Genomic DNA, 18441 nt, shown 5'->3' on the forward strand with positions numbered 1-18441 from the left:
TCCCAGCAGGTCCTGTGGCTGTTCCTCCTGCACTGTTCAGGCTGCTGGTTTCGCGTTGACATCAGGGCAGTGGGCCTGTCCGTACGTAGGCAGCGTCCGTGTGTCCAGAACAGCTCCCTGTGCATCTCAGACAGTGCAAAAACCTACTTCCTCACTTAGAAACCCAGCTGAGGGCAGCTGCAATGTCCCTTGGCACTCTGGAAGCCATTGGTTCAGGTTGCAGGGGGGTCGCTGGTGTCACCAGCCTCTCACTCAGGCTGGAAGAGAGAAGGGACGAGAGGCCGCGAGGGGGGCACGCACAGGCCCTGACCCTGGGGCCAGGGGAGCGCCGGGCCCTCCACAAGCCCTGTGTCGTGAGGACAAGGCTGTGACAGCTCATGGACTGGGACCACTGGGGATGAGGGGCTGGGACTCCCCACAGCCTGGTCTTGTTTTAATTTGAACATGTTTAGAAATCAGGATATTTTACCCCCAAAGTCAACATTTCTGGTTTCTCTTAAAATACCAGAATACCTGCAACGGAGAGCCCGTCGTTGCGGGGCAGCAGTCCCCCTGCAGGGACCCGAGACCCAGGAGGCGAGGCCACCCCGTGCTGCTGTCGCACAGCCGGCAGGCCAGGGAAAGGCGGGCGTCTCTGCTTTCTTTTTTTCTTTTTTTTTTTTTTTTTTTTTTTTTGCGATACACGGGCCTCTCACTGCTGTGGCCTCTCCTGTCGCGGAGAACAGGCTCCGGACGTGCAGGCTCAGCGGCCATGGCTCATGGGCCCAGCCGCTCCGCGGCATGTGGGATCTTCCCAGACCGGGGCACGAACCCATGTCCCCTGCATCGGCAGGCGGACTCTCAACCACTGCGCCACCAGGGAAGCCCTCCGCTTTCTTTTGATGCTTGTTTGTTTCGCGGAAGTTTCAGCTCCTAATGTTTCTACTCAGGTAGCATTTACATGAGTGAGACAGCTTAGGTAGGTGTTCCCTGGATGAGGTTTGACGGGTGCAGACCCCTCAGCCAGCACCCTCAGGCTCTTTTGTGTCTTCTTCTGACTCCCCTCCTGTAGATCTGTGGGCCTGATCTAAACGTTCTTACAAGTGGAGTCATGGAATGTGTACGTTTTTGTGTCTGGCATCTCTTTTCGTGGCATGTTTTTAAGGAATATCTGTACTATTTTAATTTCTAGTCTCGCATTGTGATCAGACAGTATGGTGGGAACTCTTATTAGTTTTTGAAACTTACGGGTTTTCTCTGACCCCTTATAAGGTAAGTCTTCATGAGTTTTTCAGAGGAACTTGAAGGAGTATTCTTTAGTTTTAAGCTACAAAGTTCGGTGTATGTCAGAACCACCTCACTATATTGTAGAAGCTTCTATTTCGTTATTTGAGTATTATTCACTTGAACATAGACATGAATGGAGATTTCCTGTAGTTTCTTTCTATCAACATCTGAGCGTCTTCAGTAATTTCTGCTTTATAAACATTGCTGCCATGTTTGGTGCATGCGTATTCACAGATAATCTCCACGGTGACCTGCGCCCTTAGCGTTCTGAGAAGCTGCTCCTTGTCTGCTTGAACGCGTCTTGGCTTGAGCTTCACTTCACCTGATTTTAGAGTCATGACGCCTGACTTCCTGCTGCTTGCCTTTGCCCCACCTTCTGATGCTTTTCCACATTATTTTAGGTGCATCTCTTGTTTACAGCAAGTGTTGAGGATCTTGCTTTGTGATTCATCCTGAAGAGCTTTTTCTTTTAACATGTGACTTCAGGTGTGTTTGGTGTTAGTTCTGTCTTAGTGCTTTATAGTGTGCCTGCTGGGTTTTGTTTTTAAAGTAAATCTTTCCCACATGGCCTGTTCTTGGTTGGGCAGCCTTGGGGCCACGGACCCTCCGTGAGGGACCAGCAGACCTGCCCTGCTCCCCGGGCTCCCGCTCCGCCCGCGGTTTCTGTGCGCAGCTGGGGCACCCACCACCCATGCCCAGCGCTCACGTCTGCTGTCCCGTGGAACATGTTCAGGACTTACTGCAACTCCTCTGCCATCATCTCGCATCGCCTTTTGGTGAAGTCTGTCTTCTAGGAACACCCTCAGGGGGAACTCACAGGACAGCATTCCGTGAGTGTTGAAAACTGGCCTTTCCAGTGTTCTCAACAGGAATGTGGCCCGAGTTCCTACCTAATTTTAAATATTCTACTAAACGTATTAAAAAGGTAAAGAGAAACAAGTGAAGTTAACTTTAGTATATTATTTAACTCAATATTATATAAAACATTATTATTGCTGATTTACGCGAAGTTCCTTTTTTTGGACTGAGTTTTTGAAATTCAGCGTGTGTCTTACACTTAGAGCGTGTCTCAGCGGACCAGCCACCTTTCACAGGCTCAGTGTTGGACGGCCCGGCCTGTATCTGGACGGCAGGGAGGGCTCTGGTGGCCTCAGGATCCTCGGATCCGCGTTCCCTCCCCGTGTCCCTGGGGAGCCTGCCACCCGTGTTGCTGTGCAGAATGCTGCTCTGCTTTCTCTGTGGACCTGCCCTTCTGGCATTCGCTACATATCGGATCGTGCACCAAGTGGCCTTCAGCGTCCGCCTTCCCTCTCCCCGCGTGCGTTTTCAAGGTCGTCCTCATCTAGAGCTTCCCTCCTTTTTGTGTCCAAGTTGCACTCTGTGTCTGCGTGATCTTTTGATCCCCCCGATGTTGGAGGACATTTGGGGTGTCCCAGATAAGCCTCGTGTTCAGGTCTCGAGGGGGCGTGTTTCCGTCTCTCTCGGGTGCTCCGAGGGCAGGATTGCCGCCCAGTCGTGGCTTCCTGCCCTTCCTGCCGCCTCCCTGGCGGCCGCGGGGGCCACCCTCCTCTGCGACCAGCTGCTTCCTGCAGCCAGAGGCCTCAGCCCTTCTGCTCAGACCTCCAGGCTCTGCCCAGAGTCAAGGCCGGAGCCCTTCCAGGGGCTGACATGGTTCTCCCAGCCAGCCCTCCCCAGCCACACTGGCTGCCTGTTCCTGCCCAGTAAGGCCAGCCCGCCTTGTGTCTGCAGCTTGTCCGCCTGGTCCGCCCTCCCGAGCAGCCGCCGGCTCCGGTCCCCAGCGCGGGCTCTGCTCCCCGCCCACCAGGGTCCAAACTTGCCCCGTTTAGTAAGATTGCAGAAGGTCCCCACAGCCCCCAAGTCTCTTTCTGGCTCATCACCTAGTGTCTGGGAGGTTCTGCCCCTTCTACTTATCCTTGTGTCCAGCCGGCTCCCCTCGCCGGGACGAGTGTCTGTCTCCCGTCCGCTGGCTGCTGGGCCCCTCTCCCTGGACGATTGTGTGGCACGTGGCACAGATGAAAGAATGAGCCACACGTCCCCGAGAGTCAGCAGCAGCAGGGTCTGCTGGAGCCCAGACTGGATTCTGAAGCTCTATTCTTTACTTCCATCAAAGATTGTAACTAGCAGCCTGATTTCAATTTCTCTTGCTGTCTAATGATGAAGGTTTGATCAGTCAAAGCTCCAGTGTTGCCATCCTCGCTTTCTAACTTTCCACCGGCAGTTTGAAAAGGAAGTACCGGAAGAGACAGCCAGGTTGGAAAAGAAAGGGAGCTTCACGCCGCCCCACCCCCCAGAGCCTGCCCATTTTATGCCTCATGAGGCTCAGGAGTCAGAGGTGTGAGTCCCTGTTCCCCACCCTCTGGTTCGCGCTGCATGCCCAGGCCTGGCCGGGAGCTTGGCCCTCCTCTGTGGTCCCCAGCGCTTCTTAGATGCTGTCTGTTGCTTCTCCACCACCAGAGCCCTTCGAGCTCCTTTTCCCCTGGGTGTCATACTCCCAGACTGCTTTCAATCTAGTCGAAGGTTGTGTGATTTTAGAGGCCGAGATGCTTCCGGAACTCCCGGCCCCTTGGTGTGTGTGACTAGGGAGCGGGTTCCTTTGCTCTGGCATTTTGGAGCTTGTTGATAGAACCCAGAAATCAGTAGTGTGGCCTTGGGAATTCCCTGACGGTCCAGTGGTTAGGACTCCGTGCTTCCACTGCCGGGGACCTGGGTTCGACTCCTGGTAGGGAAACGAAGATCCCCCAAGCCCCATCATGCAGCCAAGAAAAAAAAGTAGTGTAGCCTCCCACGCAGCTCAGCTGACACTGGCCTCTCTCCTCTTCTGCTTTTGCTTAGTATCACTTGCACTGTCTGCCTGAAGGCACTTGGGTTTGAGGCGTGACAAGGCGTGGGAAGCAGGCGTACTGGGAGGAGCATTTTGGCTGCATCTGGGACCCAGACCACCTGTCCCTGTGCCCCTGGCGGGCCAGGTGCGGGCTCCAACCCCGCCTTCCCGTGGTCTCAGGGCGAGTCCACCGAACACGGCGGGCGTGGGGATCGCGTGAGCCCATTTCTGAAAAGCCGCTCAGCAGCACGTGGTCCTTAGCCAGGCTCCATCCCCTGACTGCTGGCGGGTAGGAGTGGGGCGTGGGGCTGGGCTAGAGCTGCCTGGGAGCCGCTGGCAGTGGGCGCGGCCACGGTCCTGTCGCTGGGGCCTTTCCACCTGGCTCCTCCCCATTCAAGGCCTTGCTGTCGTCCCTCTTCAGTGACGGTGGGTCCTTTTGAGGGTCCTTTCCCTCTGGGTAATGGTCTAAAGGAGGCCCACGGGAGCTGCTGGTGCAGACCCTCGGCTTCTCCCGGGAAGCTGAGTCCACAGTCGCGTCTCGCCCGCAGGGTGCGCTCTTCACGTCTCACTGGCCCCAAAGCCCTCCGCTCCGCTCCCCACGAGCTTCCTTCTGCCCTTTACCTCCATCGCCAGGCCGCTGTGCCTGGGCACGCTCACCTGGCGTGGGGCCTGGCGTTGCCGCTTCCCCAGCCCTCCTCGGAGGCCGCGCGGCCTCTGGCCTCTCCTTGCCCTCCGGGCCCTCTCCTTCTCTTCTCTGTCGAGGTGCTGCCGGGCTCCAGAGCTGCATCTGGCAAGAAGACGTTTGCTAATTGCTTGGCCTTTTTCTCCCCCTCTTGACAGGTGGCTGGTGGCGTGTTCAGGGCCCCGCAGGGCAAGCTGTAGTGACTGGGGCCTGCCCAGTGCAGAGTGTGAGTCTCCGTACAAAGCCCCGCAGGGACTGCTGGCAGCAGCCGCTGACGCTCTCTCCTTCTGTCCTCAGAGGCCCCCAGAATGAACCCTGTGCTGGAGCCGCTGTCCTGGATGCTGGGCACATGGCTGTCAGACCCGCCGGGAGCTGGGACCTTCCCGACCCTGCAGCCCTTCCAGTACCTGGAGGAGGTGCACATCTCGCACGTGGGCCAGCCCATGCTGAACTTCTCGTGAGTCCGCCCGCTGCTCTGCTCTCTGAGATGAGCCAGGTGAACGCCAGGTGGGAAGGTACAGAGGGCACCTGGTGGTCTGTTTCAGAAAGGTGCCCTCTTCCTGCCCTGGCACCTGAGGCGCACACTGGGTGGAAATGGTACCTTCTTGTGTTTTAGACAATGTGAAGGTGACCACAGAATCTCAGGCTCGGTAATCCAAACGTGGAGATAAGTGTGTGTGTTCAGTTAAATCCTCCATCCCCTGCAGTGTTCCTGTGTGGAAATCAGTCACCCCAAGATTACTGAAGATAGGGGGCCCGGCTTTCATTTAGTCCTACCCCTGAGCCAGCCGAGGGCTCAGAGAAGCTGGTGTCTCGTGGTTCTCAGATTCGTAGCACGCAGCAAAGCGCTTCCCTGCCACTCCTGAGGAAGCAGGTCGCAGTGCAGGGCGGCTAGGTGGGGAGTGCCCGGGCCGTGGGTTGGTAGGGAGGGGGCGGAGGATATATTGTCTTGTACCTTTTTGCATGATTCTTGACTGAATGGGTGAAGGGAAAGAATATCCTGCACATAAACAAAAGGTGGAAATTCTGGGTCATGCAGAGTACCCCTAACAGAAAGCAGTCTTTTTAAACTATGAGCTGTAACCCGTTAGAGACATTTATGACTAGCATTAATTAATTTTCTTTTAATGCTGGTCACTCAGTTTTGCGACTAACGTTAAAGAAAAATGAGAGTAGAAAATACATATTTTGGTCAATGTTGTGGTCTATGTGTATGTAGTAGATGGTATTTCTCAGTGAGGGCTTGTGGTCTCAAGAGGGTGTGTGAGCCATAGCCACAACACCAGCCTGTCAGAAGTTCATCCGTGGTAGCAGCAGATCCCCGCACGTCGTGCTGGTGAGGCTGTAAGCGTTGGTGTTGAAGTCGTGAGTCGGTGCTCTCAGGTCAAGGTGCAGCTCTTACTCACCACCGTGAATTTGCAGTGGTGGCGGCGTGATAAGACGCTGACTCCTCGCCTGTTCTGTTCTCCTTCCCTGTGAATTAACTGGACTCCTAAGCAAGATAATAGCTCAGAAGAGGGAAGGCCTGGCATTGGGTGGGACTTTACTTTGTTGGTGGAGGGCTTAGGCTGAGAAGTGTGTGCGGTGCTGGGGCTGAAAAGGCCTTGGTGGGAGGACGGGTAGGGAGGAGAGACGGGGGAGCAGGGGTGCCCACACCTGTCGTCTCCCGTGTCTCCGCATGGCGTCCTTCACACGTGACTGTGTTTCCAGGTAGTGCTTCACGTTCAGTGGGTGGGATGCTTGCCAAGTGAGGAGGGGGCGGGCCACAAAGTCTGGCATGTGCTCTGGTGGGCACTGGGTACCTGGGCTTCACCTGTCGCATTACCCGTCCAGGTTCAACGCCTTCCATCCGGACACCCACAAGCCCATGCACAGGGAGTGTGGCTTCATCCGCCTGGAGCCCGACACCAACAAGGTGGCCTTCGTCAGCGCCCAGAACACAGGTACTCCCCTTGCCGGCCTGCCTTGCACCCACGCGTCCTGCGTGCTGCAAGCAGGTGGGGTGACATCTGCCCCCCGATTTCTGTGTGACCGCAGACGTGGCCCCGTGGGTGCATTTCACGGTGGACAGTGTCGGGCCTTTGGACGGCTCAGGGGGAGCTGGAGAGTGGGGGGCCGGCAGGCGGGGGGCTGCGGGCGTGGCTCTGTGGGAACAGGCCGGCTTCATCTCCGGCCCTCTGCACTCACATCTGTGCTGTCGCTCAGCTTCCCATGCAGGTAGGGTTCTGGGGGTACCTAGACCAGGGAGCAAAAGCTATGTCTGGAAGTTTGCTTTGCCCCCAGGGGGAATTCATCCGAAAATAGTTAACCAGGTTCATGAATTCGAAATTACTCAACACCCACCTACGTGACCCTTAACCTCGCTCACTGGCTCAAGTGCGTGCTCACTTCCTGGCAGCAGGTGGACAGTCCCTCCTGTCAGATCGCTGGGGGGAGTGGGACGGACCCCCATAGGTCACCTGCCCCAGCTGCAGGAGGAGTTGTGTCTTCTCCCTCTTGATACCTGGGGGGCCATCGCAGGTGACTGGGCAGTTATTGCCTCGATGGCCACGAGGCTCAGATTGGTTGAGCCCTTGATTGCAGAGGAGGGTGGTGAGCGCAGGGCAGCCGGGAGCCCCAGGCAGGCTGCGTGGGCTGACGGTGTCCCTTGCAGGCATCGTGGAGGTGGAGGAGGGCGAGGTGAACGGGCAGGAGCTGTGCATCGCGTCCCACTCCATTGCCAGGACCTCCTTCGCCAAGGAGCCCCACGTGGAGCAGGTGAGCCCGGGTGGGACCGCACGGCACCCCTGCCTTTGCACTCCATCCTGGAGGCCTGGCTGTCTCCGATCACCCGCTTCTTTCTCGCGCTCACACAGGCCATGATGTGATTATCTATCCCTGCTCATGCGCGGTTGGCTGTCCTCGGGTTTGTTCAACAAGTATGTCCCCACCAGCATTGCACGGCGGGGACCTTGTTCCCTGCTCCTTGACCAGTGCAGTGTGTTTTCAGGATTTCTGATTTTTTTAATCTGATAGATAAAAGGTGGTATCTCATTGGTGTTTTAAATTTAACTTATGAGTGAGGGGGCATTCTTCGCGCTCACTGGTGGTTTGTATTTCTTGTTCCGATACTTGATGTTCAAAGTCATTGCCTGTTTTTCTGCGAGGTGTCATTTTCTTGTTGATTTCTGGGAGATTTTTTATGTTCTATGGATATTAATCTGTCGTCTGCTGTATTTGTGACAACACCCCCATCCGGTGGCTTAGGTTAGCCTGATTCATGATGTCTTCTGCCCACAGGCTGTACATCTTTCTCTAGTTGCCTCTCGGGGTCTCATCCTAAACGCCGTCTGAATTTGGGCTCTGGCTCAGGAAGATGTCTTCTGCTCCAAAAGGATAAAATTATTCTTCCATTTTCTTGTACTCTTACAGCTTTCCTTTTTTACGTGTAGACCGTTGGTCTCTCTTCCTTTTTGTTTTCACGTGATGGGCTCCAGAGACCCCGCAGGTAGCCGTGCACAGCAGCGTGGGGGTGCGCTGCAGGGATTTCGGACCTTGTTCGGTGTATTTCAGTAGATAACCAAAGTTGGTTTCTTTATGGTGTTGACCATAGAGGCCTTGGACACTCCATGGTGAAGTCTTAAGTGCTTTACGGTTCTTGATGCCGCTCTGTACCCCTGCCCTGCAGCAGCGCACAGAGGGCCAGCTGCCCCACACCCTTTCCCAGGCTGGGCCTTGAACTTAGGCCGTCCTGGTGGCTACCAAGTGGCATTGCAGTGTGGTGTTAATTACATTTTCCCAGTTACTAATGATGTGGCTCATCCTTGCAACGTGCTTATTTGCCGTTGTATTCTTTGTTTCATGACGTGAGCGTTCAAATCCTTTGTCCTTTTTCTCCAGCAGCTTGTTTGCCTTATCTTTGAGCTGTAAGAGTTTGTTACATATTCTGGACACAAATCCTTTATCAGGTAGATGTGTTGATAAAACTGTGCTCTCGGACTTCCCTGGTGGCGCAGTGGTTGAGAATCTGCCTGCCAATGCAGGGGACACGTGTTCGAGCCCTGGTCTGGGAAGATCCCACATGCCGCGGAGCAGCTAAGCCCGTGCGCCACAGCTACTGAGCCTGCGCGACTGGAGCCTGTGCTCTGCAACAAGAGAAGGCCGCGACAGTGAGAGGCCCGCGCACCGTGATGAAGAGTGGCCCCCGCTCTCCGCAACTAGAGAAAGCCCTCGCACAGAAACGAAGACCCAACACAGCCAAAAATAAATAAATAAATAAATAAAAAACTGTGCTCTCAACTTAAAACTTACCATTTCATTTCTTTAACAAAATGTTTTACTTCTGATGAAGTTCTGTTATCAGTTTTTTCTCTTACAGTTAGTGCTTTTTGTGCCCTGTCTTAACATTTTTTGCCTAACACACACTTTCACCTGCATTTTCTTCAAGAATTTTTACAGTGTCTCCTTTTACATTAAGGTTTATTATTTGGGAATTTATATTTTTTTATGGTGTGAAGTAGGAGTCAAGATGCTTTCATTTTTTCCTAGATAGATATCCAGTTGTTCCAGCACTATTTTCTTTCTTTCTTTCTTTTTCTTTTTTTTACAATTTTATTTATTTTTGGCTGCGTTGGGTCTTCGTTGCTGCTGGTGGGCTTTCTCTAGTTGTGGCGAGCGGGGGCTACTCTTCGTTGCGGTACGCAGACTTCTCCTTGCGGTGGGTTCTCTTGTTGTGGAGCACGGGCTCTAGGTGCAGGGGCTTTAGTAGTTGTGGCACGTGGGCTCAGTAGCTGTGGCTCGCGGGCTCTAGAGCGCAGGCTCAGTAGTTGTGGCGCACGGGCTTAGTTGCTCTGCGGCATGTGGGATCTTCCCGGACCAGGGATTAAACCCATGTCCCCTGCATTGGCAGGCGGATTCTTAACCACTGCACCACCAGGGAAGTCCTTAACCCATTTTTATTATTTTTATCCTCGCTCAAAATATTTTATTTCTTCAATGGTTTTGTTTCCTTGAACAGGATTATTTAGAAGAATGTTACTTATTTTCCAACTATTGGAGGATTTTCTTGCTATGATTTCTAATTCAGTTCTATAAAACCCAGAGAACGTGGTCTGTTTGAAAGTTATTTTGTGCCCCATATATGATCTAACTTGGTGAATGTTTCATATGCACTCAGAATGAATAAGTATTTGACAGTTGTTGGCTGTAGTGGACTGAAAATACCAGTTAGGTCAAGCTGATTGATAATGTCGTCAGATTTTCTGTATACTAGCGTGTTTGGGGGCAGGGGGTTCTTGGTTGTATCTAATTACTGAGCGGTATTAAAATCTCCAGTTATGACTGAAGGTATTTCAGTTCCTTTCTTTGGTTCCATCTTTGCTTCATAACTTTGAAGCTGCGTAATTTAGATGCATACAGGTGATATATGTATTATATTTATGAAATGTCCTTTATAGCTTGTAATACTATACCTGGAAGTCTGCTTTGTCTGATACTAATGTAACCGCACCTGCTTTCTTATGCTTATCATTTGTACAGTATATCTTTTTTCCTACCCTTTTCACATTCAAATTGTGTCTTTATACTTACAAGTACATTTCTTATAGAGTCTTGCTTTTTTTCTCTAGTCAGAAAACTCCTTATTTTAATTGGAGTATTTAGTTCATTTACGTTTAACGTAAGTATTTGTAAGGGTGGCTGTACGTCCACCATCTTGATTTGTCTGCTTTACTTCTTTCTTGGCTTTGTTCCTCTTTTGTTCCTTTAGTATGTTTTCTTGGGTTAATTAAGTATTTTTAGCATTCTGTTTTATTTCTTCTATTAGCTTAACTGTATCCTTTTTTTTAAATAGTTGATTTAAGGCTAACAATATGCATGCTAAATTTATCAAAGTCTGTTTATAATCAGTGATACACTGTTACATTTCCCACTTCACGTGTGTGTTAATCTTACAGCTGTGTAGAATTGCATTTATCCTCCTTTTGTGCTGGTGTCATCATACCTTTTACATATAAAAAGTATCCACCTTATAAACCTTCACACTAGGATTTTTGCTTTACATAATCAGTTGACTTTCGAAGAAATTACAGTGGGGGGGGCAGGGGAGTAATCGCTTATAGTTACCCACTTAGTTTCTCTTTGTGTTGCTCTTTTCTCCTTCTATAGAGTTTCCTGTGGTATCATTTCCCTTCATTCTGAACTTGCGTTAGTGGCATTTCTTATAGTATAGGTCTGGCAATATTTCTTTGAGTTTATTTCACCCCCAACTTTTTTTTCTTCTTCAGTATTTTTTATTATGGAAAAATAGATACATAAAAGTTAATTATCTTAACCATTTTTAAGGGTACACTTAAATATATTCACATTGTTAATCATCTCCAGAACACGTTCACCTTGCAGAACCGAAACTCAGGCCCACTAAACAGTAGCTCCCTGTCCTCTCCTCCCCTGACCCTGGCAGCCACTTCTCTACTTTCCATCTCTCCGATTTTGACTACTTAGGTACCTCATATCAGTGGAATCATACAGTTATTTTTCTTTTTGCATCTGGCTTACTTCACTGAGCACAGTGTCCTCAAGGTTCATCCATGTTGTAGCCTGTGTCAGAATTTCCCTCCTTTTTAAGGCTCAGTAATATTCCAGTGTGTGGATGGACCACATTTGCTTTTCCATTCATCCATCAATGGATACCTGAGTTGCTTCCACCTTTTAGCTATTGTGAATGATGCTGCTGTGAACGTGGGTGTACAGATATCTCTTCAAGACCTGCTTTCAGTTCTTTGGGGTGTATACCCAGAGGAGGAATTGCTGGATCACGTGGTTAATTTTATTTTTAATTTTTTGAGGACCCGCCATAGCTTCCCACTTTACCTGCACCATTTTACATTCCCATCAGCAGTGCACAGGGGTTCCAATTTCTCTGCATTCTCATCATTTGTTGTTTCCTGGTTTTTTTTTTTTTGTTTTTTTTTTTATTTATCTATCTATCTATTTATTTGTTTTTGGCTGAGTTGGGTCTTTTGTTGCTGCGCGCGGGCTTTTCTCTAGTTGCGGTGAGCGGGGGCTATTCTTCATTGCGGTGCACGGGCTTCTCACTGCGGTGGCTTCTCTTGTTGCGGAGCATGGGCTCTAGGCGCATGGGCTTCAGTAGTTGTGGCTCGCGGGCTCTAGAGTGCAGGCTCAGTAGTTGTGGCGCACAGGCTTTGTTGCTCTGCGGCATGTGGGATCTTCCCAGAGCTGGGCTCGAACCTGTGTCCCCTGCATTGTCAGACAGACTCTCAACCACTGCGCCACCAGGGAAGCCCTCCTGGTTTTTTTGATATCACTCATCCTAATGGGTGTGAGGTGGTATCTCATTGTAGTTTTGATTTGCATTTCCCTAAACAATAGCAATATTGAGCAACTTTTCATGTGCTTCTTGGCCATTCGTATATCGTTTTTGTAAAAATGTCTATTCAAATCCTTTGCCCATTTTTGAATTGGGTTGTTTGTTTTTGCTGTTGTTGAATTTTAGGAGTTCTCTGTTATTCTGTTTATGAATCCCTTATCAGATATATGATTTGCAAATATTTCTCTTATTCTGTGGGTTGTATTTTTTCTCTGTAAATAGTATCTTTCGATGCACAAAGGTTTTTAATTTTCATGAATTACAGTTTGTCTGCTTTTTCTTCATTGGCTGTAAATTGGTATCCAGGAAGTCATTGCCAAATCCAGTGTCATTACACTTGCCATATGTTTTCTTCTAAGAGTTTTTATAGTTTTAGCTCTTACCTTCAAGGCTGTGATTCATTTTGAGGGTTTTTTTTGTTCATTCATTTTTTGTACTAATGTTAGGTAAGGGTACGGTTTTATTCTTTTGCGAGGGGATATCCAGTTTTCCCAGCACCATTTATTGAAAAGGCCGTCCTTTCCTCATTGAATGGTCTTGGCAACCTGGTTGAAAATCATTTGATAACATATGCAAGGACTTATTTCTGGGCTCTCAGAACTGTTCCATTGGTCTGTATATCTGTTTTTATGCCAGTGTCACACTGTTTTGGTCACTGTCATTCTGTAGTAAGTTTTGAAATCTGTTGAGAGTCCCTTGAGATTCCATATGAATTTTAGGATGGATTTTTCTATTTCTACAAAACGCATCTTTGGCATTTTGATTTGAATTTTGTTAATTCTGTAGGTCTCTTTGGGTAGTATTTGTTTCTTAATGATATTAAGTCTTCCAATTCATGAACATGGGATGTGTTTCCATTTATTTATGTCTTCTTTAATTTCTTTCTGGAGTGTTTTGTATTGGGTTGGCCAAAAGTTTCGTTCATTTTTTTCCTTAAGAGGGCTCTACTAGCACTTAGTTGTCTTTAACTTCATTCAAAACAATTTTGTTAGATTGTGTGTGACAGCTGTCATACCAGCATGCATTTATAGAAAGACTTATTGTGACTTCCCTAGTGGCGCAATGGTTAAGAATCCGCCTGCCAATGCAGGGGACACAGGTTCGAGCCCTGGCCTGGGAAGATCCACATGCCGCGGAGCAACTAAGCCCGTGCGCCACAACTACCGAGCCTGCGCTCTAGAGCCCGCGAGCCACAACTACTGAGCCCAATCAAGGCTGTGATTCATTTTGAGGGTTTTTTTTGTTCATTCATTTTTTGTACTAATGTTAGGTAAGGGTACGGTTTTATTCTTTTGCGAGGGGATATCCAGTTTTCCCAGCACCATTTATTGAAAAGGCCGTCCTTTCCTCATTGAATGGTCTTGGCAACCTGGTTGAAAATCATTTGATAACATATGCAAGGACTTATTTCTGGGCTCTCAGAACTGTTCCATTGGTCTGTATATCTGTTTTTATGCCAGTGTCACACTGTTTTGGTCACTGTCATTCTGTAGTAAGTTTTGAAATCTGTTGAGAGTCCCTTGAGATTCCATATGAATTTTAGGATGGATTTTTCTATTTCTACAAAACGCATCTTTGGCATTTTGATTTGAATTTTGTTAATTCTGTAGGTCTCTTTGGGTAGTATTTGTTTCTTAATGATATTAAGTCTTCCAATTCATGAACATGGGATGTGTTTCCATTTATTTATGTCTTCTTTAATTTCTTTCTGGAGTGTTTTGTATTGGGTTGGCCAAAAGTTTCGTTCATTTTTTTCCTTAAGAGGGCTCTACTAGCACTTAGTTGTCTTTAACTTCATTCAAAACAATTTTGTTAGATTGTGTGTGACAGCTGTCATACCAGCATGCATTTATAGAAAGACTTATTGTGACTTCCCTAGTGGCGCAATGGTTAAGAATCCGCCTGCCAATGCAGGGGACACAGGTTCGAGCCCTGGCCTGGGAAGATCCACATGCCGCGGAGCAACTAAGCCCGTGCGCCACAACTACCGAGCCTGCGCTCTAGAGCCCGCGAGCCACAACTACTGAGCCCACGTACCACAACTACTGAAGCCTGCGTGCCTAGAGCCTGTGCTCTGCAACAAGAGAAGCCACCGCAATGAGAAGCCCACGCACCGCAACGAAGAGTAGCCCCTGCTCACCGCAACTAGAGGAAAGCCCGAGCGCAGCAACAAAGACCCAACACAGCCAAATAAATAAATAAGTAAGTAAATACTTATCAAAATTGGTGAATTTTTGTATAGCCATTTTAATATCGAAGATGGAAGAAAAAAGCAACATTTTGAGCATATTATGCTTTATTATTTCAAGAAAGGTAAAAATGCAACCGAAATGCAAAAAAAAGGATTTGTGCCATATATGGAAAAGGTGATGTGACTGATCAAACGTGTCAAAAATGATTTGCAAAGTTTTATGCTGGAGATTTCTCGCTGCCCGATGCTCCACGGTCAGGTAGACCAGTTGAAGTTGATAGCCATCAAATTGAGACATCAGTTGAGAACAATCAATGTTATACCATGTGGGAGATGGCCGACATACTCAAAATATCCAAATCAAGAGTTGAAAATCATTTGCACCAGCTTGGTTATGTTAAATCACTTTGATGTTTGGGTTCCACATAAGTTAAGCAAAAAAAAACCTTCTTGACCGTGTTTCGACGTGCGATTCTCTACTTAAATGTAATGAAAGTGTTCTGTTTTTAAAACAAATTGTGACAGGTGATGAAAAGTGGATACTGTACAATAATGTGGAATGGAAGAGATCGTGGGGCAAGCGAAATAAACCACCACCAACCACACCAAAGGCTGGTCTGAAGGTGATGTTGTGTATATGGTGGTACTGGAAGGGAGTCTTCTATTATGAGCTCCTGGAAAACCAGACGATTCATTCCAACAAGTACTACTGCCAATTAGATCAACTGAAAGCAGCACTCAGCAAAAAGTGTCCACAGTTAGTCAACAGAAAGCGCATAATCTTCCAGCAGGATGATGCAAAACGGCACGTTTCTTTGATGACCAGGCAAAAACTGTTACATCTTGGCTGGGAAGTTCTGATTCAGCCATCGTATTCACCAGACATTGTACCTTCGGATTTCCATTTATTTAGGTCTTCACAAAATTCTTTTAATGGAAAAAATTTCAATTCCCTTGAAGACTGTAAAAGGCCCCTGGAACAGTTCTTTGCTCGAAAAGGTAAAAAGTTTTGGGAAGATGGGATTATGAAGGTGCCTGGAAAATGGCAGAAGGTAGTGGAACAAAAGGGTGAAAACGTCGTTCAATAGAGTTCTTGGTGAAAATGAAAAATGTGTCTTTTATTTTTATGTGAACACCGAAGGCACTTTTTGGCCAACCCAATATATGTGAAATTTTAAAAAAAAGAAAGAAAACTCACAGAAACAGAGTAGAATGCTGGTTACGGGGGGCTCAGGTGGGGGAAATGGGCAGATGTTGCCCAGTGGGTATGAACGTCCAGGTGTAAGATGGACAGCGTGGCACTAGAGTTGACAGTGCTCTGTTATATTAGTGAAATTTGCTAAGAAGAAAAAGATGTAACTGTGAGGTGATGGATGTATTAACTGACCTTATTGTGGTAAACATTTCACCATATACACATGTATCAAATCATCATGTTTCAACTTAAACCTATACAGTGTTACATGTCAGTTATATCTCAATAAAGCAGGGTGCAAAGCAGGGGAAAGGAGCCAGTATTGGCAGCAAGCAGACTGCACCTGTTCTAATTCTTCTTTTTTTTTTAAATTGGAGTAGAGTTGCTTTACCATGTTGTGTTAGTTTCTGCTGTACAGGGAAGTGAATCAGCTGTACATGTACATACATCCCCTCCCTCTTGCAAGTCAGTGAGAGAAACGTGAGGCCTGCACTGTCTGTAGTTCTCCAACAGTGTCCTGATGTCCTTGTTTATCAAACTCAGCCCCTTTCTTCGTGACTCAGCCCCCTCCTTGATGCCTTAAGTGTTGTATGGGGTGGCTTCTTGGTTTTTTCATTTTAGGACCTAAAGCAAAGTCAAATCCATCTAACTCTCTCTCCTGGCCTTTCCTTCTCCACATTTTCCCTACTGGACAAGACATAACAGGAACAAGAAATCATTAAAACATCAAGAAGTTCCACATCGAGTTTCTCTCTACCGTAATATTTCTCTTTGGTCTGTGCAGTCGAGGAAAAGTGAGCACACTTGGCTAAAGTAAGAACTCGTGTCGTTGTCAAGATGGCCTCTGTCCCTATGTTTAGAGGCTCCTTGGAGTTTGCCTTTGCCATCGGAGTTGGGCCCCAGCTGTGCAGGCTTCTCTCCAGAATGTGGCTCCCGCAGCTTCTGCTTTACCCAGTGGCCCCAACAGCCTCCACTTTGAGGGTTTAAAGGCAAACAGTTGCTTCCAGCCCCACCTTGTTTAAACTTGTTTAAACGAGGGTCAGTCTGCAGCTCAGGTGGATTCTCATCCTGAGGGTGGACTTGGCATGACCTCAGGATCATCGTCGGCAGAGGCCGTGGGCGCCGCAGGAGATCTGGTTCTGAGCCTGAGCGATGTCATCTACGACCTGCCTCAACTTTAAATTCTGCCAAATAACTTTCATTTGAAGAGAAAAATAGCATGAGAAATTTCACCCAAGAGGCCACCAAGCCCAGAGGAACCTAACATGTGATTCCCGGGCACGGGGACACGCTGCAGTAGCAGTGTCGTCGCTGAGGGCACCACGGTGAACACAGCCCCGAGCGTGCGCTCCGGCGGCCGGGCAGCCCTCACACACCCTCTCGCTGGGACCTGGGGAGGTCGTGGGGGACCAGCGTCTCCGCCATGGGGTCTCTCCCGTGCCTGTCTCCCTCCTTTTGCTGCCCTGCGTCCTGCTGCCCGGTGGCTGTTACCGGATGTTCACAGACTTCGGCACACAGAAGCAGAGCCGAAGGCCGAGGGAGCGGCCGCCCTCGGGTCAGCACACGGTGAAATGGGCTGTGTTCTTGCGGCGTGGCCCGCAGCCCCTGCGGCATCGCGGAGGCGGGACGGGGGATGCAGGGCCGCGCGAGAAGCCAGGTAGTCCTCAGGTGCTGGTTTTCGGGTGTGACCGCAGCCTCGGCCCGTCGGGCGGGCTCCGTGTGAGAGACACGCAGTGTCTTCCCTTTAACGTGGAAAGGTTCACGGGGGGCGGGGGTCCCACCTTCCGTTCCCCGGGGAGGCATTTCCTTTGCCCCCGCCTGCACTCCCCCTGCACGTGTGGCGCTGGGCGTCTGGCATGAGGGCGAGAGCCAGTGTCCTGCATCGGTGGTGGGGCGTCGGGGGAACAGGTGCCCCGCAGGCCGTGGGCTCTGAAGACAGGCGGCCGCTGTCCTGTGGAAGCTGAGCGCATGGCCCGTGGTGTGCGGAACACGGGCTTTGTTTCTCTCCACTGCACTTCTGTTTCCTCTGCAGAGTGGTTTCAAGGGTAAGAGCCTTGACTGTTTGTTTTTTTTGTTTTTTGCGGTACGCGGGCCTCTCACTCCTGTGGCCTCTCCTGTTGCGGGGCACAGGCTCCGGACGTGCAGGCTCAGCGGCCGTGGCTCACGGGCCCAGCCGCTCCGCGGCATGTGGGATCTTCCCGGACCGGGGCACGATCCCGAGTCCCCTGCATCGGCAGGTGGACTCTCAACCACTGTGCCACCAGAGAAGCCCCGACTGTTTTTCAATTAAATTCCAGAACAAAGGCTGTGGAGTTGAAGAAGCAAGTCCCGTGTGAGAATGTCGGCCCGCCACCCGTCTGCTTTCTATCTGTCTGTCCACCTCATCTGGGGCTGTGCCCTCCCGTCCTGCCCTCTGCAGCCCTCTCCCGTCCTCAGCCATTACCGTGGCGAGGACAGCGCATTGACCTTTGACACCTGTGGACGGTGGCAAGGACCTTAGGACAGGGCTGCTCAGACCACCATGCGGTGTGGTCCCTGGGGCTCAGGGTGGCAATTCTGAGGCACCAGGTCTGGGGCGGAGCCTGAGACTCTGCATTTCCAGCAGCCGCCCAGGTGGGGCTGGTACCTGGAGCCCACCGAGTAGCAGGGACGTAGGACACTGACTCTGTGTCCTCCTCCCACCTCTGCTTCTGCTGTCACGTGTTGTAAGTACGCACGCACACTAGACCCCACAGGGTTGTATAAATGCCGGTTAGCCCTCGTCGCAGCATCTGGGTGACGCATGGTTTTCCATACGTTTACCCTTGCTGTTGCTCTTCCTTTGTTCCTGCGTCTCTGCTTCCACCATTTTCCTTAAAACCTGAAGAACTTCCTCTAGTGTTTTGTGTAAAGAAGCGGG

At 49.7% G+C, this 18441-nt stretch overlaps 1 protein-coding gene across 3 annotated transcripts in view; it reads left to right on the forward strand.

The window, feature by feature from the left end:
• THAP4 (THAP domain containing 4) overlaps nucleotides 1–18441 on the forward strand; it is a 41231-nt gene that overhangs the window by 20243 nt on the left and 2547 nt on the right. For 2 of the 3 annotated variants that reach the window (XM_024763516.1, XM_024763587.1), the window contains exons 2-4: nucleotides 5088–5247; nucleotides 6624–6733; nucleotides 7444–7547. In XM_024763516.1, the coding sequence (XP_024619284.1) occupies nucleotides 5088–5247; nucleotides 6624–6733; nucleotides 7444–7547 (374 nt within the window). Of the gene's footprint in view, nucleotides 1–5087; nucleotides 5248–6623; nucleotides 6734–7443; nucleotides 7558–18441 lie in introns of all 3 variants that reach the window. The other variant, XM_024763445.1, reaches the window with a different exon arrangement.

Source organism: Neophocaena asiaeorientalis, unplaced genomic scaffold (assembly GCF_003031525.2).
Source record: "Neophocaena asiaeorientalis asiaeorientalis breed wild unplaced genomic scaffold, Neophocaena_asiaeorientalis_V1.1 scaffold185, whole genome shotgun sequence".
Lineage (NCBI taxonomy): Eukaryota > Metazoa > Chordata > Mammalia > Artiodactyla > Phocoenidae > Neophocaena > Neophocaena asiaeorientalis.